Source organism: Corvus kubaryi, unplaced genomic scaffold (assembly GCF_017639235.1).
Source record: "Corvus kubaryi isolate FWS band 111438036 unplaced genomic scaffold, C.kubaryi_AGA036_p1.0 37387, whole genome shotgun sequence".
Taxonomy (NCBI): domain Eukaryota; kingdom Metazoa; phylum Chordata; class Aves; order Passeriformes; family Corvidae; genus Corvus; species Corvus kubaryi.
This window is the reverse complement of record NW_024581129.1, coordinates 847581-875279: the sequence shown is the minus strand read 5'-3', so window position 1 is coordinate 875279 and position 27699 is coordinate 847581. Positions and strand designations below refer to the sequence as shown.

The window sequence follows — 27699 nt, the reverse complement described above, 5'->3', positions numbered from 1 at the left end:
TGAGACGTGTTCACATAGCACAAAGGTTTATTGGACTGCTCTGTAGAAGAGCTAAGGCTGCTTTGGGGGAAAAATTGCAACACAATTGTTGTCTGGTTGATAAGCTTTGTGCAGGCGTGGCATTGGGTTCCCTTAGAGCAAACCAAAAGTTACAGCCAAAGGGCAGGGGAAGAGAGGAGGGGACACTTCTGGGGCTGGTGGCAGTGGCCTCCATGGGAGCCTGTCCCCCCACGCTCAGGGTGTGCAGGACCAGGGAACAGCAGCACCAACAGGGCTGCAGAGCAGGCCCTCAGCAACACAAAGGCACCCCTGGGTCCCCGTGTGCCCCAGGGCCGGGGCTCACCCCAGGGCTCCACAGGCACCTTGAGGAGGGAAAGGCAGGGAGCTGCACACCGCTCATGGGATCTGCCCTTTATGTCTGCTTTCCAGCTGGGGACATTCCTTCCCATGCTGCACAGCTTGCAGTACCAGCTGCTTCTAGAAGCACAGTATTTTATAGGGGATTTTACTTAAAGCACTGGTTAGACGTTTATAACCCTCGAACTTTACACAGCTGAGTTCCCAGTACCGAGTGTCTGATTTTACAGGGCAAGAGATACTGCAGCCCTATAACAATTTTCACAGCTCTTTAAAACATTGTGAGTAGGCTTTTGCTTTCAAATAGAATACACAAAGTATGGGATAGAATCAAGCAGTAATGAATATCTGATAAATTATGAAGGGATGTGGCACAGAAACGGACATTTTCCACATCAATATTTTAATCACCTTTATTGTGGGCTTCAAGAGCAAGCACTGTGCCCAGGGAACATTTGGAAAGCTGGAAATCTCTCATTGGCTCAAAACTTCTGTTTCTATGTCTGTTCGAACCCAAGATAAAATTTTCCCAAGATAAATTATACCCTGATTATGGGTTTGTGTCTCATTGCTCACCACAAACAGGACCATTAGGTTCACACAATGCACACTAATTGCCTGCCACCTAGTTTATTTTATTCTCTGTGATGAATCACAAGTCTTAACAAGACCAAAAATGAACTTAGCGTTCAACTGATAGACAGTGAGCTGAGACTTTTAGTTCTGTGCAGCAAATCAATCTCCTGCCCTCCATGGAGAAGCTGCCTGAACCCAGACTGGCAGGACACACAGTGTGTGCATTGTGCACCAGCCAACTTTAGGAGGTGTGGGAGTTCCATGCTTGGAAATCATCTCTCTTGGATTTCCTGTAAGTTTATTTTATTTGACTCAGCCTGCAGGAGCCGTGTGCCATCGCAATGCTGTCATTGACTCTGCCCCAGCTGTGGGGCAGCCCAGCTGGCTGATGGCTTCCCACTTGTCTTTCCAGGGTGTGGGGTGAAATCTGCTCCTTGGGAAGTGAGGTCTGAGAGGAGCAGAGGGCAGGGGCTGGAGAGATCCCACCATCTCTGCCGCAATCTCAGTTGTGCATCAGGGTCACAAATACACTCGGGAGCACATTCAATGCAGCATATTTGTGCTCTTCCTGCTGGCCCCAGTGGTGTGAGCTGGGACAGAGGAGAAAGTTCCCAGCTAAAATAGCCCCATTCAGTTTTAAATTCCTGCCAGATCATGGGGTGAAAGTCATTGAAGAACAAGGAATTCTATGTCCCAATAAGCACAACTCTTATTTCCTGCGAACACTGATGCTTCCATCTTAGCTAAACTGCTAAGTTTGTTTTCCACTTGCTGGACCTTGACAAAGCAGTGGCATTTTAATACACAGTAGCAGATCAGAGCTTTCCAGCCACACTGAAGCAGAAAAAGTTAATGCTGGATTTATAGCAGGGTAACACAGAGAATTATTTGGCCCAGAGGCAGAGATCCCTGCAGGCCAAGGGAAGGCAGAAAGTAAAATAAACAATTAAAATAAGATTAAATTATTTACATTGTACCTCTCGGTCTTTTAAAATATGAATTATCTATGAAAGGAGAGGACGATTAAAGAGATCAGGTGAGAAAATAGAATGAAAACAAGTAAGCAGCCACCAAAACTCTTTTTGTTGAGTTTCAAATAGAAGAAAACGTTTCCTTATGCTCAAAAAAGCTCACCAGTGATGAGATCCTTAGAAGTACTAAATAAACAGCAGAAATACTCCTACAAATCACAAGAATTGGAGCTTGTATGAACATTTATCACTGCACGAAATGGCAGGCCTACCATCCGACACGTTGATAAATGAAACACACTTTCCATCCATCTCTTTAATGGCACATTAGTGTCATGGATTTGCCATGCACACCAAAACACTGAATCCCACCTAGGCATTTCTTAATTGCCCAAGAAGATGGTAATTTATGGACTTAGCCATAATGACTGGAACACATTTGTTCAATCAATTTTATACCTTAATTGAAATTTGCGGCTTAACAAGAAAAATCATGAAATTAACTGCTCAGACAGTTGTATCTTTAAAACAGAACACAGATGTCAGGTCCTATTAGTGGTCAACTTTCCTGATATATTTTAGGGTAGACTTTTTATTCTCTGTGACAGACACAGGGACAAATTTGTAGAAAAGTAACAGGATTTGTGGGAAATCTCAGCCACTGCTGTGATAATTTTCTCTTTTGTGTTACAACATCGATATTCTGCTCACATGTGATATCAGTACCTGACTACCACTAATTTTATGACGTTTTTTTCAGCATACTCTTGAGAGAAACATTTAAACACATCACTATTTACATCTGGAATTGCAGAAAAAAGGCATTTTCCCCAGGAGCCTTTCACAGCACTCAGAACAATCACAGTGACAAAACTTTTAAGCTACTTTTAAGTAACTTAAAAAGCCCCTTTGACAACAACAAAAGCCTTCCATTTGTTTTTAGAACAGAAGGGAGTGAGGACACTCAGATTAATGTAAGAAATGAGGGTTGACCAGAGATCTGAACTGGCAACAGTATGTCCTTCTATGACGAGGATGTGCACTATGCTAGAAAGTCACTCTCACCTCAAATTTACATGGAAATACAGTCTCCAGAGGCTGCTTGATTTAGTGCTCACTCTCGTGATGCCAGAGGCTCATGACACTGAGCATGGGTGGCTACGAACACTCACCTCTGAGAACTGCAACCTCCCAAAATCACTCGGTGGACTTGCGATCTTGAAGACTTTCTTGGGCATCACCCACGTTTCCAAAGTTTCCAGTTTACTGACAGCCAGATTGGTTGCGTGGTGCCTGATCAGGAAGCCTTGGAAACGGTCAGCAAGGAAGTAAAGGTGGATGGAAACTGGATGGCCCATGGGGTAGTATCTATAAAACAGCACATGCTCATCAGTTACGCAAGAGAGACATGAAATCTCCATTTACTTGGAGCTAATGGCTTAAGAAGCATTCATTTCAACTAGAAAATGCACCACTGTACATTAAGAGATTTCAAATGTGTTCATGACTCATTATCAGATATTCTTAGGCTGTTCCGATTACCCCAAAACGTAAAAATATGTTACTAAGAATATAGGGTCATTAATCTCCTATGCACAGCTCTAAGCTCTTTAGGAGGTCCCTCTGTGTGCCAGAGGGCTCCTCTCCCTGGCCACCTCTCCTGGTAGAAACTGGCACCCAGAGACACACACAGATTAGGCTGCAGCACTGTTTGCTCTGATAAACTGTAGGATAAAGGATGCCCCAGGATTGTCCTGTGCTCCAGAGCTGCCAGGGTCTGCAGGGAATGCTGTGTGAGCAGGCCCCCTCCATTCCCAAACCCCTTCCCCAAGGGCAGGGCTCTGCAGGGTGGCACTGCAGCAAAGGACACCAGGATCCCGTCCCCATTTTACGTCTCCTTATCTTAGGAAGAAAACTTCCCATTCTTTAAAGACTTGAGATTGCTTTTGCTGTGATTTTTTTTACTCATTATTAAAAAAAAACACCTTGAAAAAAGGTCAAACAACTGGGCAAAACCAGTCATTAACAGATCTGGAAGTGCTCAGTTGCAGTTCAGATTTAAAGACATTGTAGTCACAGCTTCAAATAATTAAATGTACGGTTGATTGTCTGCTATAGTCTCAGAAACATCTGTAATGATGTTTGGGTACGTATGGATGCATAAATAATTAAAAACGTGTCATTGATAGCTCAGAAATCAAGTATTTTGCTACTTTACAGCACTGACATTAACTGCAAAACAAGTTAAACCAACCAGCATCACAGCTTCCCAGTAAGGCAGCTACGTCTGACTCCTCAGGCTTGTTACCACAATTAAAGGATGAGCGCTAAGAGGAGCTGACCAAGGAGGACTTTCCATTGCACGAGGTCAGCAACACCCAGAAGGAAGTCGCCAGAGCTGGAGAAATCAGCATAAGAAGACAGGGTACCAACAGGGCCAGCACTGATGCACCGAGCAAAAACACTGTAAAGCTACGCAGCCAATGCCAGCAACAATCTGACTTCTGTTCTGAGTACTAAGACCTCCTGTTTTATATGTGTGCAGCAGCAAATATTTACAATACCCTTGAAATAGTCTGAGTAAATTGCCTCTTGGCAGCAGAGAGTAAAAATGCCTGGAGATGAGAGAAATGAATTAAATCTCAATCACACATTAATGCTGCTCCCACGGAAGATGCTGAGTCTCAATCTCCTTTGGTACCCGAGCAGTCTGCAGGGGGCACAGCTTTCTGAGGCTGTGAGCTGGCCTCGTTAGCAAAGTGTGCAAGGCAGCTGCTCTAACTAACATCTCCTGGGCCGCTGCGGGTGGCAGCATGGGACTGACTCCAAGGGGGATCCGAGGCGGGAGCGGCTTTCCTCGCAGCATGAGCTGGGGTGCTGACTGCAGGATCAGCCAGCTTGGTGCTGCTCTCAGCCTCACAGCAAAGGAAACACTGTCAAGGTGCTCAGCCCAAATCCATCCTTCCATTACTCCATTAGAGACATGCAAAACCACAAGAGGGAAAGAGGAAAGGTATAGATGCAAACACCCACAAGGACAGCGCAGTATCAAAAGAGAAGAGATGTGAATCATAAACCTGAGGATTATCCATCTTGCTCTGATCTGAACTGGATGCTGACTCACAGTGTCTTGAGGGGACTCAGGCAGGTATGAAAACAAAGCCTCCGCTCCGTATCACGGTTTGCAATTCCTCCCTGCACTGTTTCATGAGGCTCCAGCCTGCTGTAAAGGAGCTGTGTTTTATCCTGGAGACAGCTGCAGTCACGGTGCCCCTATCTATAATCTGAGCAAGCTTGAAAAGCACCTTGAGTTCCTGTGCAATGGAAAGTTCCTCAGAAATGAAAGTGATAATTGATATAAATCAGCATCAGAACACTGGCAAAAGGAGTGAGAACAAAAGTAATTGTCAAATTATTTCAGTACTGGTTATACATAGTCCCCATCCTCTTTGCTGGCTTCACTCTGCAGGACAAATGACCCAGGACTTCCTTAGGTCTGCCTTTATTTCATATAAGGAAGGCATGCTACTAGCGATTATTTCTATCTAATTGTTATTGATCTTTTATTGCTTTGCACCGGTAACCTTCACTGACAAAACTCTAATAGGAATCTGGAGCACTTATGGCCACATCTTTCTAAATGGGGCATTGCTGAGCACTTCCATGACTAATTTAGGAAGGTCAAGGCACATTTGGTTCCCTCTCGAGAACACAAGAGGGGCAACATCCATCCATCAAAGCACATGGAGCATCTTCAGTGTTTGCTGACTTAGGCTCTATGTGTTTTCTATTAGGATAAAAAAAAGGCAGGCTCCAGAAACACGTTCTGAGGAAGGAATTAAGAGATGGCAAGGTAAGACTTTAAAAGATGAATCCTCTCTACTTTGAATCTAAACAGCTTCAGATGTGTTTGCAGGCAGCAAACAGCCACCATGAAGAGAGCCTTTTCTGTGCAAGTCTAACTTCAGGAATTCTTCCTTCAAATCCCTTTCAGACTGAATTCTTCTTAGCCAGGCTTAGAGGTGAAAAAGGAATCTAGAATATAGGGGGAAATTCCTGTTAAAGAATAAGGACCTTTATTTGAGATAAATATATATATATATCTCTATATATATATAAAGATATATACAAACACCTACATATATGTTATGTATTTGATGCTAATAGATCTTACCAGTTGCACTTTTGGCACAGAGAGCTGCACCAAGCAGGCAAACTGAGCCAAGCAAGCTCTCTGCACTCCATGTGTGCTCCCAGGGGAACAAACAAGCAAGGACCATTAACCTGCCTGTGTTCAGATTTGTTCTGAAATCCTGTCCTCTGCTTTTGGTAAGCATAATAGAGGTGAACATGACCTCTGCTGCAATCACACGGAGGGTTTAGGAGCTGAGGCTATAATACACTTGCTGAAATTAATCAAGGGAAACGCAGCAGTGGGGGTAGCACTGCCCAACTGGATCCTGTCAGTCTTCATCAGGCTGGAGAGGAGCTCCTTAAAAGTGCAGCAAACAGGTCACATAATGTCAACCCGGAGCAACCACGGCTTTATTATGGACATAAATACTCCTGGAAATAAGCGCTGCGCACTTGCAGCTGGCTGGCCCCGCTCGTGGCCGTAGGCTCAGCCAGCAGAGCCGAGCACAAGGAGCCTCCCCGAGCTCGGCGGGCCGCAGCGCCGGGGGAGGCAGGACTGACCGGCAGCTGTTGTCTCCAGCAGCGTGGAACGAGGTCTCGGCCCTGCGCAGGCCCAGGCGGGAGAAGGAGTGGAACATGGTGAGGGCCACGTCGCTGAGAGCGCTCACGCCGTCGGGCTCCTCGTACACGTTCTCCCAGTAGGAGCGCAGGCCCGGCGTGCCTGACGGGTAATTCCCGTACAGGTAGTAGTCCAGCTGGCCAATGATCTCCTGATTCACCACGGCTTCAAACTTGCGGGCGAAGAAAGTTGGCCTGGCAGTCTGCTGTTGGGACAGGACAGGAAAAGACGCTGAGTTCCCATTTTCAGACACGACACTTTGTCTTAAGCAATGGGCTGGAGTTGAGGACATGAACTCTCCATAGGCAAAGATGACTTAAAAGGTCACCTTCGGGACCATTCATCGTTAGGAGTGATGTCAAGATTCAGCTAAAAACTACATAATTACTCAGTGAAAATGTAGCTGTGTCAATCCCTTCAGAGCAACAGCCACCCCCCCTCTCCAAGTGCAGGAGGGGTGGGGAGCGCTCTCCAAAGCCCCATGTTAGCCTGGAGACAGTGCAGCACTGGCACGTGCCAGGCAGGGAGACGAGTGTGCTGGGGCACAGGGGCTCAGAGGAGGCAGAGCAGCACTTTCTGTGTATGGACTTGCTGCTAGGAGGTGGTAAGAGGTCTCTGGGAGAGGTGCCATTTGTGGCTGAGGTTTCTCCCCTTCTGAGTGGTCCTGCCCAGATTTTTTCTCTGCGCTTGACACAATCTTGGGCGTATTACTGCTTTATATGCTACTCAACTACCATTAACTTTCAAAAAGTCTTTGTTTTGCCTTGCTCATATTTGAGCGTGGGTTCTGAGGTGCCAAGGAGTTCAGGAGTGCCCCAGACAGTTGGAAAATTCTTTTGAGGATGCTCAGTTTTGCTCTGAGACGGCGCATGCTGTGGGCTTTGTGATCTCAGCTTGCTTTGTGCCTCTGTGGGAACAGCAAGCCCTGGCCTTCTGGTGCTGTGTGCTCGTGTGATGGGCTCTCTCACCAGAAAGTGTCAGAAGCTGCCTTTACATCTATTCTAATTTTGAACTTTCCTTTCCAGCTCAGTTTACCTGATTGTTTTCTGAAATATCGTTGTGGGTTCACAGCCTGTAGCAGGTCAGGCTCTGCAGTCCGGCAAGAGGTTTTTAAGACTTGCCATTTATTCTGTGCTGGAGACTTCCCTGGGATTGGTGTTTGGGACAGCAGAGCCTCTCTTAGATAACGTCTCATTTGCTCTTTTTGTGAGTGCCTGTGCCAGTGACTTCAAGCATGCCTGGTAGGCAGCACATCACAGCAAAGAAAAGGTCTCTGTTTCAGAGCAGTCATCATTTCTGTGCTGTAGGGTAACACATTCCCCATCCCACACAAAGCCTGAACAAACATGCTTTATGCAGGGAACCCCGAGGAGCTGGAGGGATGGAATTGCAAATCTGGTGACCTTGAAACAAGTGGCTGTTCATTCTTAATAGAAGATACACAGGCAGGACACAGCCTCGAGACTGAGTGCACCCTGGAGCACAGGACTCGCTCTCACGGCTGCCTTGAGGAAACTATCACAAAGGAACCGATTTAACTTTTTAAGACAGTCCTGCCAAACCTGGGTGATCAAAACCTCATGACTAAGGCTCCCAGAACCACGAGATAAACTTTAATATGATCATGCTGTTGAATATAATAATGAAAATGGATTTGCCTTGTGTGTGTAAGTCTCTAGCAGGCACAGTGGTCAACTTCTAAGCTTTTTTAAAAGATTATAAACATTGCTTAACACTGAAAGCCAGGAGTTTCGTGAAATGATGAAAGCACCTGAGCTGGAACATTGGAAAAAAACCCTTTGCAATAAACTCACGAGAGTTACCAAGTAACAGTGGAGCAGTCAGAGATGTATCAAGCTTCCCTCCTTTCTGGCACAGCGGATTACCAATGCCAAGGAGTCCAAAGAGTTGCTGTGTGACCTTACCATGCAGTGGTATGTCTCCAGGGCCAAAACACAGGAGAACTAATCTTTCGTTCTCCTGAAATTAAGATCAGAGCTTCCTCACATCTCCTTCTCCACCTGCCTGACGGAGTCAAAGCTTGCCTTCCCTCTCCCTGCTGCAGCCACGCATTCAGCCAGCTCTCCACACCCAGCACAGCGGGAAGAGCCTCTCTGCAGGTGTGTTCAGTTACCTGGAACCGGTGGAAGTCTGCTGGTTTGAAGTCATTGGGTGAACAGCCACACCAGTCAACAATGTGCTTGTACTGACACTTGCAGCCGAGCTTGCGGTTCCAGTTGGTGATGCGCAGGTTGTTGTCCACCATGGAGTCACAGAACGGGCTGTTCTCCAGCACAGTGTGAAAGAAGGACTGCAACAAACACACAGCAGATCACTGTATTTAGCTCCTCAAAATTCCATTTTCTCCTTCACTTCAGCCCATGGGCCCAAACCTAATGCAGGTGACCTATTTTTGTTTGAAATGACGGAATTAACAAGCTCTATTGTTCCACCACATATGAAACACACTCTATGTGCCTGTATTCCCTAGAGCTTGGAAAAATCACCACACTCTATAGACCCAACACACAGCTGAGGTCCTGCTACAACAACCTGGCACAGAATAACTGCACTTCTGCAATGACCAGCTTTGGGCGCTGGGAGTCCAAAGGACTCCAGGAAAGGCACCAGTGCCATCTATCATTTTATTTTTATTTCAGCTGCCCCAGCAGTTCTAAGAAATTCCCATTATTTCCCTTCTGTAAGTTACTCCCTGGTCTACCAGATTTAGGACTATTTTTCTGAGCAATGTGCTAATGGCACATTTCAAGTTGTTTCCCAAAACAATTCTTAAAACTATACCATCACCCTGGTTACTCTGATAAAAATACAGTCCCAGACAGCTCTTCTGTGGGTGTCTATCTCCAGCACTCTGAAATGCATTGCTAGTTGAGTGGCTTTGTTCTGAAATACACAGTTCACCCTAGGCACCAAAAGGACATTGTGCCTCCTGCATTTACGTCTGAAACCATAAGTCTTTATTTGCTGACTCATGGCAGCATGGAATTCCTATTGGGCAATCCTAATTATATCATCGTAATATCAGCTATTACATAAACCATGTGTAATGGGGACTGATACAGCAGGTTAACAGGTCAGTGAAGGCAGGGCCATTTTACAAAGCCAGCTATGTATCTTGCAAAGAAAACCTTGTGGAAAAAAGCTATGGAATATCATCAAATGTAGCCCTGCAAGAGAGCAGTGGCTTCTCTTTAAAATCACCAATAGTAAGATCTATAAATAACCAGCATAACATTAGCATGGCTGGCCCCCAAATAATCCCCCTACCCTTTTTAATGTTAAATGACAGCCCAGTGAATATGGATTTTATGCTTGAACTGTTTGGTTAAACCCATAAAGGCATCCATTCTCATTCAAGCGAGAGGGGAAAAAAAAACCCTACCCAATTACCCATTGCTCTGTGTCCTTTTATAGCAATACAGGAATTTCTCTAGATAATGGATGAAAAGGTTATCAGAGTAGAGAGAAAAGGTGATTTTTAACAGAAACGGGATTAAAAGAAGATTATGCAACGTGTGTGTGGAATAATAAACTCCTACCAAAAGATAACAATCGCTGTGCTCCAGCACAAGCTAACGAGCCCAGATTTGTGAGATCGGTGTCATCCATCCCTCAAATGTTCAGGAGCCAAGGCAGTTATTGGTTTAAAGGCAGTCATCAGGTCTTCCTTGGACTGGCTGGCTGCTGCAGCCTGTGGGGCAGAGCCTGGCGAGCCAGGGGAGCAGAGCAGCCAGGGGGCAGGTGTAGCACAGGCTGCCAACCCGCGCTGCCACGGCTCTGTGCTCTCCCCGCAGACAGCGCGCTCCTGACGCACTGCTGCACGCCAGGCACAGCCCCACTCTGGTGTGCACTCCCCTTCTGCATCACTTGTAGCCAGAGCGACTCCTGAGTGATCGAAATCATTTGTGACTCTGCCTTCTAGCTGAGTTTTGAACAGAACAATAAACCTTTGTTTGCAGGGTTTATATTTTTAAAGAAAAGCGCTGGATAATAGCAAGGAAAGCTACTTATGAAGAGAATTCGCCATCTCTAATATCCTTCAAAAGCTTTGTGCAGGAAAAATTTGCAAGCAAAGGGCAGCTGGATTTTTGGTTGTTCAGTAACAGATTAATAGGCTTAGAAGTATAAAACAAAGCCACTCTTTGCAAAAAGATAAATAAACAAAGCAATAAACAATTGCAAGAGATGTTCTAACCCTAAAGGGCTTACTTGTCATAGAAGCAAAATTTTCATTACCCACTGTGGGATGCTCCAAAGCCCACTGATATCAGCTGAAAGCCCCTCTGATTTCGGTCAGATCTTTGGGACAAGCACAAACACTGCAGGTTTGAACACAGAGAGGGATTCTTTGCATTCCCATACCTCGGCAGGAAGCAGCGTGTAAGAGTAAAACCTCTTCATCTTTGTTACCAGATCATCATTAGAAAAAGTCACATATTCCACAAACTTCCTGTTCAGGAGGAACCAGTCCGACCCTCCATCGACTGTGATTCCTTCTGGGATCTTGCGGTCCCCCAGGCGCCACATGTGTGTATCACACTCCAGGAAGAGCCGGTCCAGCCCTTGCTTTCGGATGAATCTGAGGGAATACAAGGGGAGCCATTAAAAGTTGAGTTGTATTTTGTTATTACTGGGAGCTTTATAAATAAAAAGCTACTTTCTCAAACAAAAAAGGGTCAAAATGTCACTTGTTTGTATTTCTGTTCTACTCATAAATAATGTAGAGAGGTTTAATAAATGATTAATCAGTTATATGTTCAGTTACAGAGGCAAAGATCAACAGATTGCTTTTAAACATCATTTACATGTTCTGCTGTCCTAAGGCTGTGCAGGTGACAGAGCTGTAGGGCAGGAAAGTCCGTAACGTTCATAAACTCTGAACAAACCACTGCAGAAGAACTGCAACATGAACAGGAACAAACACAATCTGTGTGAGAGGCTTCTCTCTCTACATAAATTCAGTTTTTCAAAACCAGGAAAATGTACATAAAGGTAAAATGACCAATATTCTCCTATGCTACTATTTCATTAATTTTTCTATATGGATATAGCCAATTAGGAAGAAATACCATTGTGTTGGTCTTTGCTGTAGAATGAGCAAGGTTGCTCCATTTTCAAGTCTCTGGGGAACAGTGTTTTGTTATTGCTGAACCATGAATAAAAGGAGCAACTGCAGAACTGCAAAGTTATGGAAATGCATTATTTGAGACCAATACAAGAGAATAAAAACTGGGAAATCTATCTGTGTTTGAAAGCACTTTGGCCTGGATGCCCACTCATGTTTTGAGACTGTCTGATCCAGGTTCCTGTTTGTTACTCCATTTGGGAATGATTTCCCTGAAGGAGAAGCAGGGCAGCTGTGAATCAGCAGCGAGGGGGGCTGAGCACTGTCCACCCCAGCTGGACGTGAGCACTGGACACATCCCACATCTGAGCAGCAGCAAATGCTCACTGACCACCCACTACAGCAACCCCCAGCCCCCAGCCCCCTGCGGGTGCAGGACCTGCAGGAGAACAACAGCACCTACAGCGAGAGGGGCACCGCGCTCCCTTCCTGAACCACACAGAGCTGTGCCAGGGTGTTTCAGGGTCAGCAAGCCCAGATGACATTTTAGTGGTCCTCAAACACATGCTACTGAAGGAAAGGGAAAAGAAATAAAAGTTAAGGAACAACACCAAAGCTTTCTGGAGTCCTGCATCTGGAAACATGAGCCTTAACCCCGCAGGCCAACGCTCTGGTTCAAGTTCTATTCTATACCAATCAAAGAATGGAGATGCAATTATGAAATGGTGCATATTAATTTTCAAAAGGACCGTAAATGACTTCAGGGTCTATGTCCTACTGATAGCTGTATCTCTTTTCACAGTATGAGAAGAGCTCCTCTGTTAACACAACAGTGCAGAAAACGTGTGAATGAGAGTTGAAAAATTTTTCTTTCCATGAACAAGTTTCTAATTTCATGTTCCATTATGAAGGATAATAGAAAAGTCTTGCAATTTTAATGCAGTGCTCTGGAATGTAATCTTCAAATTCAATATTTATGCAGTTATCTCCAAATCAAATATTAATGTGCCTGAAACTTTGGTTGTTTATTTATTTCTCTCAAAACTAAATGCTCATTAGAGTTAATTATTTTAAGAAAAAGCCAGAACTTTATCAACTATATTTAAATAGGAACATAAAGTTCTTTTCCATGAAGTAATTTCTTTCAACTGCCATCTCTACCAATTTATCACCCTTTACCCTCGTTTTCAAATAGAAGGTTCTTTAACTGCAATAGGAGCCCTCGAACAAAAAAACCACCTGGCTATTTCAAAAACTGCTCTACGTAGAAACTCCCTCAGCCTCAGTATGACGTGGTACAGCTCACAGCTCCCTGGTACTGCAACAGCTTCAGCCTGATTGTCTGACCTTGGCAGCAGAACAGCATGACCACACTCCAGATGAGAAGGTCCCAGCAAATCCTGACTCACAGCTTCATGTTTTCCAAAATAGTTGACAGGCTCCTTTTTCTCTATTCGTGCACAGTTCTATGGTTTTTTGGAGCTAACGGCTTGGAAAAGCAAATCTCAGGATATGGAGTGAAACAAACCAATTCCTGGGAGTAAAACTGTTTTCACAACAAACCTCAGCCCCCAAATCTTATACAACTGGGTTATTAGAAGAAAGTAAATGTACTTTCCAATCACTCACCCTCCAGCAAGGCAGCACAGCCCAACTGAAGAGCTGCAATGCCTTTGGAGATCTCCAGAGAAATGGCCCTTTTGCTTGTGCTTCTTGAAACCTTCCTAGAAACATCACACCAGGTTTCAGATACATAACTGAACCAAAGTATGGTTGGCCAAATACAACAGAAACTATTATCAGCTGAAGACAACTGACCTTTCTCCTAAGCTAAAACAAACAACAGGAGGAAAATAATGATGAAAAGAGTCAACCAGGAGAAAACAGAATTAAAATAAGACTTGGGTAAAGAAAAGCATGCCATTTTGCCTCATTTCATAGAGCACTCCATCTAAGACATCTTATGCTTCCCCTTATCAATTTTAATTCTTCCTAAAGAGCCTCCAGTTTTGAGGGCCTGGGATTACACTCAAAAGTAAGCAGGAAACACAGGATATTATGAAGGTGTGTTGGCACCTGAGCTCACCAAACAGACACTGACACAGGTGAAAGGTGCCACTGTGCCCTGACTGTGTGTGGATGCAGCCTCAGGCTTTACACGGTTCCAGAGAGTTATTTTCATATCTTGCTAAAAAACCTCTACTGCCTGCAGCATGTGGTCTGTCACTGAGTATAGATGTCAGTCCAGGCAGCTCACGATTGCAATCCGTCTCAGGGAACTCCTCTTACTTTGTAGTTTATTTAAATATTTATAAATGCATTTCAGACAAGATTCTAGGACTGTGTCACACATAAAGCATTTGTAACTTGTGTAGCACATACTCCTCCAACATGAGTATAACACAGCTCAGCTCTAATCATATGTTTTAACTGCTAATAAATATTGTTGCACAGTCACTTAATATCAGCAAAAACATCACAATCAAATATCCTCCTTTTGGATAGTTTTCTCCAAGGGACAGTGCAAACCACGGAAACTTGGAGAGACCCCCGCTCCTGAATGCTCTCCTCACACAGTTGTAAGTCAGAGAGTTTGCTGTTTTATGAAGTTTATGAATGAGTAAAACTTCCTAAAGTATCAGAGGCTATCAGCTTGCTAAATGCCATTTATCAGTAATTTCATCACTAAAAAGTTTTTTTCTGGAAAATATATTTTTTAAGGTGAAAAGGTTTCTTCCTAAATGTTTCCTGCTTCTGGCCTCTTGCCTAGAGGCCTCCCATTGACATTTCACTGTTAACCAGGTGCACCTACCCAGGACCTCATTGTCATTACTCAGGATTTAAGAATAAGAGCTATGAATAAAAGTTACAAAACACCAGCAAAACAATTCATCACGAGTCAAAAGTCAACGTCAAAGCAAGAATCTGTAGAGCCAGGAGCCCCACTAGCACCACGTCCATGTTTCCCTGAGTGTATGTGGACAAGCTCTGCATGCTTTGACTTTATCTGCTCCTCTTTTAATTGTCTTTAGACAAAAATTTGAGGAAGAAAGTCGATTTCAGTGCGAAAAGTCAAGTAAATATTTTTACAGATGAGAAATGTGAGAGTCACTTGCCAGCAGTGTTTGCACAGCCACCCTGGGAACACTTACCAGAGTCAATCAGTTGGGAAGCATCAAACAGTAATTTGCAGTTTAGGTGACCAACTAGAAAGTCCAGAACAGTAATTTGACAATCTTGAGTGTAGCAGTTGCAAGAAGTAATTTGTGAGCAATCTCTAGGTTACTGTACATCTCCACAAACCAGGCACTGAAACATTCTTTATAATAAGCAGATTCATGAATCCCAAACCTGTGCAGAGCAGAATCATTCCCTGCCTGCTCAGGGTAGAAATCCTGGCCTCCACTGAGCATGCTGGGTCCAGCTGACCCTGATTTCATTCCACTTCTATGAGGAGCTCTATTCTGCCAAGGGTTAAACAATATTTACAACACCTGAAATAATTAACAATTGGCTATTTAAGCCAAAAGTCTGTATGGTACCAGACACTCATCTGTTTTTCTAAGGATAGGATCTTGCAGTTATGTTTCCTGAGACCTCTTCCTGCCATGCTGAGAGCCTCCAGGGCTGACCCCCCGCTCCCAAAATGGAGTTGAAGCTTGAAAAGGGGAACAGTGGCAAACAGAAACAGTACCTACTTAGTCTGTCAAGATGAGGAAGATTTCTACCCAGTATGATAGGCATCGTGTGGAAAGCACAGAACACACAATTCCTGCTGTTTCAAAAGGCCTTGAAAATAATTCTCAGTACAGACAGAAATGATGGAAGGAATGAGAAGGAGAAAGAATAATTGTAACTTGCTTTTCAATGTGCTTTAACTGTGGCATCCTAAATACAAATGTTACAAGGTCAAAAACGTTACGAGGGCAGAATTCTTATCTTTTGTTAATTCCCTTACTCAGAAGGAAATATTTAAACACATTACTATCTCAACAAACCCCCTAAGCTTTAGGGCCAACGCAGAAACAAACATCAACAACACCAGAAAGAGCTTCTCTCTTGACTGAATTTGCTCTACTGAGACTGGGCTTATTTCCTGATTGGGCTTCAGGAGCAAAAGCCAAAGCCATAAATAAGCAGACAAATTGAAATGCTTTTAGCTGTTTTGCCCATTGTGCTAAATGCTCAGGAGTTACCGCGGAACACAGGGAAATGTTACCTTTAAAATGTGATCAGTGTTTGTCACCTGCATCTCTGCACATCCCACAGCAGAGCTCGAGGGGCAGCTGAGCACGGAGGGTGTGCAGGGGAGGGAGGGCCACAGCTGGCCCCTGGGAGCACAGGGATTTCCGAGCAGAAAGCCCAGGTGACACAGCCACCCAAGAGCTGAGAGATGCAGCTTGTGACGTTTGTTCCTGGAGCTTCTCTGGGTCTGCACAAGCTGCACTGCAAGTCATGGGAACAAGCAGGTCTGCTGGAAGGATTGTTTGACAGTCCATGTTACCACAGCTGTTTCCAATGTATGTTTAAACACTTCTGTGTTCAGCATGCAATTAAACCTGGGGCAGACTACTGCTGCCACACACAGCGGGCAGTGCAGAGTCCAGCTCATCTACAGTGCAGCAAAAATGGTACAGTAATTTGAGTGTCTCTTTCAAGATACAAGTTCACCTTGAAATACTATGTTCAATGTGTCCCTTCTCAACCAATGGCATCTTTATGGAAGTCAAGCAGCCATGGCACTTAGGGTACTCCACATGAGATGCTGTTGAAAGCTGATGAATACACATATTTTATCTGGTCATTATTCCATCTCTATATGCACATGATTAGACTTTCCAAGCTTACAAAAGGTACCTCATATGCTATATGATGTTTCTGCTTCTTCCATATGTAACATTCCCAGAATACCCATTTAATGCTTTAGTCCTAGCACATCTTTGCACTCTATTTAGAAGAAATTTCTCGTGATTCTTTATTCTTCTCCACCTTTTCCTACACATTAGCTTAGTTTTGAAAAACTTTACTTTCCACCTTCTCTCTTTTAAGGGAGAAGTCTCTTTTTCAGAGAAAGTCTTAAAAAGCCTCAATATTTCTTAGTGTTTTAATGTCGCAGGCCAGGGAGCAAAATGAAAAAAAAACCTCTAAAATTCTTTTAGTTGTAGGAAACTCACAATGTCTATTTTTTGCCATAATGACTCTACTAGGAATTGCCTTGTTTTGTCAACAGTTCCATGCATTTCCTTGTGAGCATAAAGCTTGAGAGAGACTTTCAAAGATTTTCCTGTGGGTTTCTTCCCACCACTCTTCACTTACACAGTATCTTTTAAGCAATACTTAAACAGCTTTTAGAAGGTCAAAAATGAAATGGTTTCTCCTCACCATCAGGAAGGCCACAACTCAGGTGATTCTGTTTATTTTTATACTAAATAAGCAAAACTGCAAATGATAGTATGCAGACATGTAGCATGAACTCACCACAGATAGACTCAATGATATGAAACCTGACATTTTGCTATCTGTTTGTCTCCAATAAATGTCTTCTCTAGAAGGTTTCTTGTCTCATCTCCTTTCTAGTGACTGAGGGCAAGTGTGACCCCCTTCTATAAAGGTTTTCAAGCTACCACATCAGGCCACTGACCTGTGGGTACACCAGGGCCAACATCATCTGTGCAGCTTAAAATGATGTTCCCTGTCATAACCATTCTATAAAACACCTCAGGAGCTCAGATGACAGGGCACAAAAGTTACTGTTCTCATGGCTGCAGATGAAGTGTGCATCTCAATGTTCTCAGACAGCAGTAAGATTCCTGATTATTTTACCAGTATCTCAATTTTCACCTCCTTCCTAATTCATCCTTGCCCCATAAAGTATGGCTACTTCAAACCTTCTCACTGAAAGCACCTTCCTGAACCAGTGGATGATCTTGCTTGTACACTCTAAGAACAAAGAACATCCTACTTAGTCCCACGTCAAGACACATGGCTGGTTTTGTTTCGCTTTGCACTGACAGCTTAGAGCACTGTTTTCTAAAGCCAAGCAGAAATAAAAGCCCTACAAGGAGGCAAATTGTCAAGCTGAAGCAGTAAAGGCTTTATGGCTCCCCTAATGCTTAGCATAAAGCACTAAGAACATTTGGAAGTTAGCTGTAATGTCTGAATTTTTGAAGTGCAGTCTCTTTGCACAGAAGATGCATGTTGCTATTTCAGTCGCTACACTTCTCATGCAACTGTTGGGCTGAACTGCTTCCAAGCAAAAAATAGATCTTAGTCCATGTGCTCCAGAACACTCAAGTGTTCTAAAAATCTTAGCAAAAAAAGTATGAGGCTGAGGGTAATTTGTGCCAAAGGAACCACCAGATGTGTTACATGAGCAGCAGTGCAAGTGCTGCGAGGACGTGCAGTTAAACTACTCCAACACCAGCAATAATGAATCCTTTTTTTTCCCTAGTATTTGGGCACTTACTGGGCAATTCATCAGTGCAATACACAACAGCATTTACTGTGTGATCCATTTTCCTAACTGACCACCAAACCCCCCTCAACCCCGTGTACAGCACATCAACAAACAGCATGTGCCACTGAAGAAAAAAGGCACCTCTGAAATGGGGGTGGGTGCAACAGATGTGTGCCAGCAGTGGAGATTTTGGGAACATGCTCCAGTTCTTTGGAATTAAGGTTTCTCTAGCCTCTGAGAACTGGAATGGGATTGTGATGCTCCTTGGTACAGTTCACCAACACCTCTAAAATTATCTGTAACCCAGAAGCCAGAAAGGGCACAAGACAACTGCAAAGAATAGCATTAATGAGGAGAAAAAACCAGCAGAAGAAAAGAATATGGATACATACCAAACTTTTAAGGGCCTTTTCTTTAGCTGTTTGTATTTTGCCTATGAGCTCAAGATTCCTCTAAGATCTAACAGCATCCAGCCTTCACAGCATTTTTACACTGCTCCCAAATGACTGCTGGGGAAAGGTTTCTATGCAAAGTCCCCCTTCTCCTGCCTGTCATTGAAGATGTCACATTTGACTGTCTTTCTATTTTATAATACATCAGCCAGGTGCTGCTCCTGCCAAAAAAGAAAAAATCTTCTGCGTATTCCAAATTGCAACAGCTTATACAACCACCAGGTTATTCACTTGCTTTTAATAGTCTAAGACACTGAAAAGAGGAGGAAATGTGTTGCCCACTAAGCACTATGTAATAACCCCAGCCACTGTGTACAGTTTCATTTCATACATCCACTTCTGTCAGGAAATAATGCTTCTCCAGCTGAGTGAAGGAGCCATTTTCATGTCCATTCTCTCTGCTGAAGCCACTAAAGGAAAATCAGAGCGATGCACTTTTTCATTACTTTGGCATAACTAAAACAGAACTTAACTCTGTAAAAGGAAGCCTGGTTTCTCTCCTTATTTGGCAGTAAAACATGCACTGATACTGTGATGGCTGGAATACAAAGTACAATGTAATTGAGCTGTACAAGCATTTCAGCTTTAAGATAGCACTTCTAAACTTTCTCTGTTGTGTGATCCAAAGACTATGATGACTTAAAATTAAGAGTTTTCAGTTGTTTACAAGGCAGACTTAGACAGTTGAAAAGCTTATTGACTAGGAACCATTATTCATCCATAAATTAAAATTGAAAGTATTAGCAAGGTTTATACACTGCTTTCAATTTGGTTTAGATGCTGTGCTCCTGTATCACTAGTTCACGTTTTGAGAAAAAGACCTTGGACCAGCTCAATCATTACTGTACACGGGGCAGCAGCCAGTATAGTCCAGTGTCCTCTCCCTTACCATGGCTTCAATTAGTTGTTTTAGACTAAAAATTCTGTTCCAGTGTGTTTTGAGATAGGATATCCTAAGGGAGTTTTCTTCTGCTGCCCAAAAACATGGACACTGGCCTGTGTTCTAAAAGCTGTCCTTTTTTTTCTTAACTTTTTGCTGCCAATCCTCGAGGCTGTTGCTTCTCTTCCAGACCTTACTAAGCTCTTGGCCATACCATTCTCTTCATGGGTATTTCTTTCCCCCTGGGCTGTGACAGGACAAAGCAAAGAGCAAAATCTAAAAACTGGAAAAATTAATAGAAAAAAATAGTCATCCCTTACTCTTAAAATGAGCAAGTCACTGAGTTGAGCTGTGGAAATTCCCCAGGCAAAGGCCACAAGAGGCTGGGACAATACTGTAAAGCAGCAGCACATCCTCCTGCTCCCTGAGGACACTGGCTGGAGGACATGGACACGGGCTGACAGCCCAGGTGGGCCTTTGCTCTTGTCTCACCTGCCTGAGCTTGCAGAAGGTATTTCAGCCCAGAGGACTTCACCATTCCAACCACAGGGAAAAACCTGACTGGTATGAGCACAGCTCACACACCTGGGCACACAGTGAAAGTCAGGTGGGAGCTGTGTGTCAGATGGGGAGAGCAGAGGGTGCACTGACCAGTTTAGACAAGACTGACTCACTCCAACACTAAACATGAAATATCAGGCTAGAAATCTTCACTTAAAATATTTCTCTCTCAACAGGTAGATGCGGAGCTGGAAATTCACCCACAGTACAAACAGGGGATAACTACTTTTTGATCAGCTTTTGGAAACAATGGAATGAATTTTTACCAAACACCAGCATTACTCAGAGGCGTTTGCAGCTGCTGGCTTGAGTGTGTCTGCAGCTGCCTGGGCTGTGCAGGAGGAGGGCAGTCACTCTATCTCCCTGGTAGAACATGTGGGGACGTGCCAAGGGGTAATGTGAAAGGATCCATTCATCCAGTGGTCAGCAGTGGGAGCACTTATGGGACGTGGGGATTAGGCAACCATGGCAGACAGGGATGGCAAATCTGCACTTGTGTCCCAAAGCATGTTCCCTGATGCACAGGGAATTTATGGTAGAAATCCAGGAAAAAAAATAAAACACAGTGACATCTTGTAGTAAGCTAAAAGGTATTTAGTTGTTCATACAAAGAGAACCATTGAATTACTAAAGGAGTTTGTTATTCCTGTGATGGAAGGACAAGTGGCACATTAGCTCATTTCATTATTAAATTAGTATCAGCTTAGTGTGTTTTAGTGATCTAAATTGTTCTGATCCAGCTGAACTTGGCATATTTGAACCAGCCTGATGTTGGTGTGTCATCATTCATTAGTTATTTTCCTTAGCCAGCTCAGGGAATTTGAGAAGAGTCAGGTGCACCAGAGGAGCAAGGAGGCATAAGAGACCGGCTGCTTCTCCCTGGTTCTTCCTCTCCTCTTTCACTAACTCTGCTGTGGATCACTATTGCCAGCTAGAGCTCAGCCTGCCAATCACTCTGACACTCTGCATTTCCCAAACCAGGGACTCTCCTGTGAAAACTGTTGACTTGGCTTTAAATATTACTCCTCACGAGATTATTTTTTACTACCTGCTATAGAATTTCTGCATGCACAAGATGAATGCTTGTGACGACTTAATTTAAACAGGAACACGACAGAATTGATAAATCTAGTGACAAGAGTAAGAACGGCCAAGAAGAGAGAGAGCCCTGTGAGTTATCCTGTCCACCTGCTGTGCTGAGCACACGACTCAGGGTGTCCCATTCTCTGGGTACACTTGACATTTTACAGAATAAAGGGAAGACCCGGTGACCCAAGCAGAACAAAACAGTATTTTTAGATGCAAAGCCACTGGGACTCAGCATATGGAGTTGCTGGAAGTGCAGTAGGACTGATGTTACAGTACAAAACTAGCGAAAAAGAGGAACAGCAGAACTATGAATAAATAGGAAAACAGGACCACGGCAGTCAGATGGGAAAGTCCTTTCATGTGCAGAGGTTGTTGAAATCTTTGGAAGATGGTGTTTGGTCACTGCTGCTCCCTCCAAACCACAGTGGCAAGTTTAAGTATTACTGATGACTGGTGGGAAACACAGCACATTCTCTTCTCCCTGAGACCCGTGCAGGGTGAATGAGGAAGGATTTGATTCAAGGACCTCCAAACTTTAGTAGATTGTGATAAGCTCCAGCCACTATCGTCACTCTTACTGGCATTGCAGGCTGCTACAGGCTCCCACAGCCGGGGCTCTGCCCATGCCAGGCTTTGCTGCAGACCTCAGCTAACACAGGTCTTGCTCACCAGAGTGCCTGGGGCCACCTGGGCAGTGCTGGAGTGGGGGGCAGTTGCCACTTGCTCACAAAACATTGATCTGCGCCAAGTCCCCATGAGCAAGCAACATCAGTCTGCTTAGTGCCTCTCTCCCCACAAAAGCATCTTTGGGAAGAAGTCATTCTGGGAAAAAAAAAACCATCCTGAGGAAAGGGTTTCCTCCTCCTTCCCTTCTCTTTCCTGGACTAGGGATTTCTTCAGTCAGGTAGTGCTGGAAAACCATCACCATACAACAATTCTCAGTGCTTTGGTTAAAATAGGGTGAGGAAAGGGCCAACTCACCTTGCATTGTCCCTCCCATGTGATTTCAAGAAGTTCATATCACGGTATCTGGACAGGAATGCCACGAGCTGATCGTTTGTCCTGCAAGAGAAAGAACAAAAGGTGCACAAATCACACTGTGAAAACCACTGTGTCTAGAGCAATTGACATACTTATTGTTCTCATTTGGGGACCATTCTCAGATTCTGAAGGAGGTGGTTCCAAAAAACCTCCCATCCTGCTGCTGGACTTCAATGACTCCCTCTGCTCAGGAAAGCATACTTGGAAGGAAGCACAGCTTTTTTTTTAATGCACCTTAACAAATTTCTTATCAACCCTTGGCAGGTATTTTAAGCACTATAACAGAGTATGTATGAAGTAATACAGCTCAACACCTGTTAAGTATGAAAATCCAGCTGCAAGATGACTGCACTGATAGTCCCATTTTACACGCTTTGCCAGACATTTCCTAGGGAATTTGGTTCAGTATCTATTGGCATTTTATTTGTTTTCATTGTGTAATAGAGAAGAGGCCAAGGTTGGAATGCATAAAGCAAGAGAATTCTGATGTCAAAAAGGCAATATAATTAATAGGAACAAAGGAATTTAGAAGGTTAATTCCAATTAGTATGACAGGCAATCTGACACCAGCATTTTCAGCATTTCAGCTGACATGTCCAAGAATGTATTTACGCTTGACAGCTTTTGTGGTCTGTTATTTCTTTAACAATGGAGCAAAAATGTCCTCTATTTATCTAGGTCAGCATATTTAGGAAAACGGAATAAATCACATTAAAAAGATCCTAATCTCCTGAATAGCATTCAAACCCACAACCTTATGGATACAACGCCCATTTAAGCAATGGTCTGTAATGAAGTTGATGGCACAAAAACTCAAGATAAAAGAGCTGTCAATAGTACTGTATTTTGAAAACATTCCATTATTATAAGCCACAGAAAACCAAGTTAAACCTGAATGTGTTTAACTGTACAAAATGTGTTTAACTTCTGGGGTCAGGCTGCAACCTGGAAATGTTATCAGCCAAGTAAACCATTTTCATAAACTCACTGATTTTATCCAGACCAAATGAATTATCTGTCAATCAACCATCCTGACAGACCAGGCCCTGAGACCCTCTTCCTTTACTCCCTCATATGAGCTGCAATACCTCCCAGGGTCAGACTCTGCATCTCAATTTGGCAAACTCAGAAACTGCTTTCTGTATAGTAAGCTGTGCAGATTTTCACATTTGCTGCTCCAGTGACTCTCCATCTTACTGGGATGAATAGGCATTTAGTGAATTTACTTAGCAATGCTTCCACATGAAATGGTTTCAATGGCTGACGTCTTCAAGTGAGTTTCTAGGCAAAAGCTGGCATGCAAAGATGATCTTTAGAAATATAATCAAGTTTGGAAGTGCTTGAGCTTTAATTTCCTTACACGATAGAAAGCAAATCAACCAAAGTAACAATCCACACCACTCAATAAAACATCACCATTTCTAGATTGCTCACCAACCTGTATTTTGCTATTCAGCAGTACTCTACCAAGTGTATTGGGTATTGGGGCTGCCACACAAACTTCTCATTGCTTCTCGGATTTTAGATAATTCTTATGAATGTCCAAATAATGCTTAGTTCTCAAAGTAATCAATAATTGACATTTTCCCTCTTCTTGAAAACATTGCTGTTATCTTGGTCCTACTTTGAATATTTTTAATTGTTTGTTTTAAAGAACTCATACAGAGTTTTACTCCTTCTCAATTAATGTGCTTCTTTTCATGTGTTGACAACATGGAACTAAAACATCATAGTTCCATTTGGTAAAACTTTCTGGTTAATTGACATTTAGATTTATGCAGTCAACCAATTCCATGCTCAGCATGGCAGCACACTGAATTTCTATTAAGCTTTCATTCAAAGTGCTCCTTCTGGCCCCAACATCATGAGGATGCTGCACATCACCTCTGACTTATTCCACCAGAAGATATTAAGAAGAAAATCAAGGGTATTGAACATGCCGTATGTTAATGCATTTGTTAAAATCCTCCTCACCTTTCAGAAAACTTTGCCTTCAGGGGTGGATTTCCTAAATGCCTCTGGCACAGATTGCTGCCACACTTCACACAGAGCAGCAGTGGAGTCTCTGCCACGGCAGTGCCTCTGGCACCAGCTATTTCCAATGCCTCTGGCACTCCTTTGGACAAAGACTGGAGACATGGGCCCATTTTTTCTCTAAGTAAGGCAATAGAAAGCTGAGATTTTCAGCTGAAGACATCACTGGGAGCAAGAGCAACTCACACTGCCAAATTAAATTCTGCCGTAGCTCCACAAATTTCAGGGATAATTCACTGAGCATAAATTTGGCACAAAATCTTTTACTAACTATCATGGTGAAACAGAAAAGTAACAAGTGCAACAGAGCCTTCCTAAGAAGGAAATCAAGTCATGGGGAGAGGGAGGGTAGTTCATGCTACTGATTAAAAATACACGGATATTACATATCACATTCCTACCAGTTTCCCCAGCGTGTAACTCAGCACGAATACAGATGGAGGAAAAAGCCCTTCTGCAGTTGGTGCCTGAGGCTGGGCCTGATGGATGCATCCACACAGCTCCCACTTCTATTTCCTTTTGCTATTAAACTCACTTGGAGGGCAAGGCACCAGGGAGAAGGATTAGTCAGCTGGTTACCTGTATCATTAGCAGGGAGGGAGGGTGGTGTGAGTCTAGAGAGGCTGGGAGAAAATGGGCATTTTCAGGTGTGCAGCACAGGGAGAAATGCAGAACTGATCCTCCAGTGAACTCTGAGTGTGGAGAAAGCCTGTGCACGTGGGAGGGCTGCCACGAGAAGGCGACAAGTGAAGAAGAGTGATGGGAAACAAAGCACATTGGAGTTCACTGCTGCAGATCTGGTGTTCAGCAAGGGCAGCTCTGCCAGCTGGGACGGGGGTGCCCCTCTCCCCCAGACCTTTGCCGAGGTCACCTCGGTCAGGTCCTGCAGCTCCCCTCCTGCAGCAAGGGTGGGCAGGGGTGGTGGGGGCAGAGCACTGTGCCCACCTGCTGAGATGCCACCCAGCAAAACTCAGCCAAGCCCCCGTAGGGCTGGGCTCAAGGATGGCAGCACTCGGCTGGGCAGGCAGTGGGGCTCCAGAGGCTGCAGAAGTGACTCAACCCACGGCACTGCTCAACTGGGGACGTGGCTGAGCCCCTGGGCTGGGGCTCTGCTTGGGGTTAGGGTCAAGATTAGAGTTACAGGTCTAAGGAAGAGAAAAAGGGGAGTCCTACATGCAGAAGGAAATTCAGAAGGTATTGCCAAAGCAAAGCAAAGTCTGCTACCAGTGTTTCCTCATGAGCAGCCCCTGGCCTGGGACTGAGGAGTCCCAGGGTGTGAGCAGGCAAACCAGGCACTCAGTAAGCACACACACACACATGCTGAGCATGGCAGTAACTTCAGAATATGGCCTGTACACTGGGGACTGAAATGAAAAACTGAAAGAGAAACACTGACTTTGTGTTTGCACTGTCTGAGCACGCTGGAGGGCTGTGCAGAAAGCAGCACAAGAACCCCTGCACACAACCACGGCCAGACACTGCCCAGAACAAAGGGCAGTGCTGCTCTTGCTGGTTTTAAGCAAACCCTCCAACCCTGGTGACTAATCCAAGCAAAGAGCAGAGATGCCCTCAGTCTGCAGCTGTGAAAATAGATTAGGAAAGTCTTTGGAGAATATGAGAAAAGGAAAACAAGAGATTGTTACTTCTGGAAGATAGTGATGGCTAATAAAAATGTTCTTGATTCAGCAAGGTACTTTAACTCCTGGGCAATTTCAAGGATGTATGGAATAGCAGACATTTCAATGGGATTATTAGAATGTCAAAACCTATACAATTGAGTAACAATTTGGCTAAGTTGGATCAAAAGTTCAGAAGCTTTTGGCAGCACACAGGTATGGAAACAAGATGGTTTGATTCTGGGTAAGAATCAGATGAAGGAAAGAGAACTGCTCTGAGTTTATTAATTATTTATCTTGATTAACTTAGGGCTATCTAATGACAAGCCTGCTGGCTGCTGCACAGGAGGAGTGAGTGCAAAGAGGGGATCAGCCCTGCCTGTGGTGAGCAGCAGTGGCAGCAGTTCTGCTTGCTGGGGAGTGCTGGAGAGGCAGGCAAGGATCACAAGAGCAGCTGAACAGGCACAAAAAGAAACACAGAGGCAAAAGGGTTTGGGAGAATAGGGCAAGGAGGCCAATGTGGTTTGAAGCAGCAATGAAAGCTCTGAAGCAAGGATGATGAAGGCAAACATACAGCCAGAAGAGAAAAGTTAAAACTCTTACAAGTTCTCCCAGTGCCCAAAGCTTTGGTATTTCCACCCATACCCGCCTGACTCATGCCCACAGTTTCCTTTCCCAGGACTCCTGTGACTGTGTGAAGGCCCAGCCCCACAGAACCCAGACCTACAGCAACCCCAGCAGCTCTTTGCCAAGAAACTGTTTCTACAAGGTCGCTTACAGAGAAGGGAAAGACTTCAGAAAAGAGAACCAGAATTATGGGGCAAAACTCATCTATTCAGAGTGAAGCATGATATTAATGGTTAATGTGGCTAAACATGGTTAAACATGCAGATGTGCACACAAGAGCCCGGAAGTGGAAGAACTGAGAGCCTTAAATTCTGCTATCTTCTTTTCAATAAATTCTTATAATGATGCTTAAGCTCACTGATTTCAGTAAGTTATTAATTTCATAGTCATTAACCCAGAATATCAGGACATGCCATCACTACCAAGCCCCCGTGGCAGGAGAGTTCCTTCCCTGGTTATCCCCAGCCCGGGGCTATCCCTCTCCCTCCACGTAAGGAGTGCCTGGGCTCAGACTGGCTCCCCAGGTTCTGCATCACTGCGGGGCACAGAGGAGCTGGGGAGGAAGGAGAGCAGCCCAGGAGCCAGGGAAGGGCTGTTGCCAGGTCCTGCACACACCTGCACAGCACCCAGTGCACTCTGGAAGCTGCACTCCCACGTCTGCTGGGACACAGCAGCACTCGTGGCATCTTCCCACCCCAGAAAGGGACCCTGACCTGCTCTGGCCCTTCCACCAGGCCAGCTGGCACACATGTGGGCACAGCACGTAGCCTTACAAAAGGATGCAACAGATGAATTCAACAGAAAAAAGCAAAACGCTACAAAACCTCCTTCTGGAACACTACCAGCAAGATGATCAACCACGCAAATGCAGCATGAGGAGAATACAGGAAAAAACCTTGCAAGGTTCAGCTTTCAGACCTTGGATAGGCAGCCTGACCCTCTCACTGATGCTCTCAAGTCCTCCTGCCTCTCCAAAGGCAATTTACTGCAAGGGGAGGCTCAGAGGAGCCTGACCCAGGCTGTAGTAAGAAGAAAACCCCAAACAAGTCTGCCATCTAAAAATGCAAAGAAAGGGGAAGGCTGTATTTAGCCTTTGCTATCCATCACAGAACAGAGATTAGCACGGCAGGCCTCTCTCAGCAAAGCTGATTCCTGTAACAACAGTTGTTCATAAAATGTACCATAAAAATGAGAACAAC

At 44.3% G+C, this 27699-nt stretch overlaps 1 protein-coding gene across 4 annotated transcripts in view; it reads right to left on the bottom strand.

Annotated features, from left to right (window-relative positions):
• The window catches only part of XYLT1 (xylosyltransferase 1), a 171014-nt gene that overhangs the window by 17993 nt on the left and 125322 nt on the right, over window positions 1–27699 (bottom strand). For 2 of the 4 annotated variants that reach the window (XM_042037772.1, XM_042037774.1), the window contains 5 exons: window positions 22164–22244; window positions 11041–11257; window positions 8792–8968; window positions 6600–6859; window positions 3077–3272 (listed from right to left, as the gene is read on the bottom strand). In XM_042037772.1, coding sequence (XP_041893706.1) covers window positions 3077–3272; window positions 6600–6859; window positions 8792–8968; window positions 11041–11257; window positions 22164–22244 — 931 coding nt within the window. Of the gene's footprint in view, window positions 1–3076; window positions 3273–6599; window positions 6863–8791; window positions 8969–11040; window positions 11258–22163; window positions 22245–27699 lie in introns of all 4 variants that reach the window. The other 2 variants (XM_042037771.1, XM_042037773.1) reach the window with 1 other exon arrangement.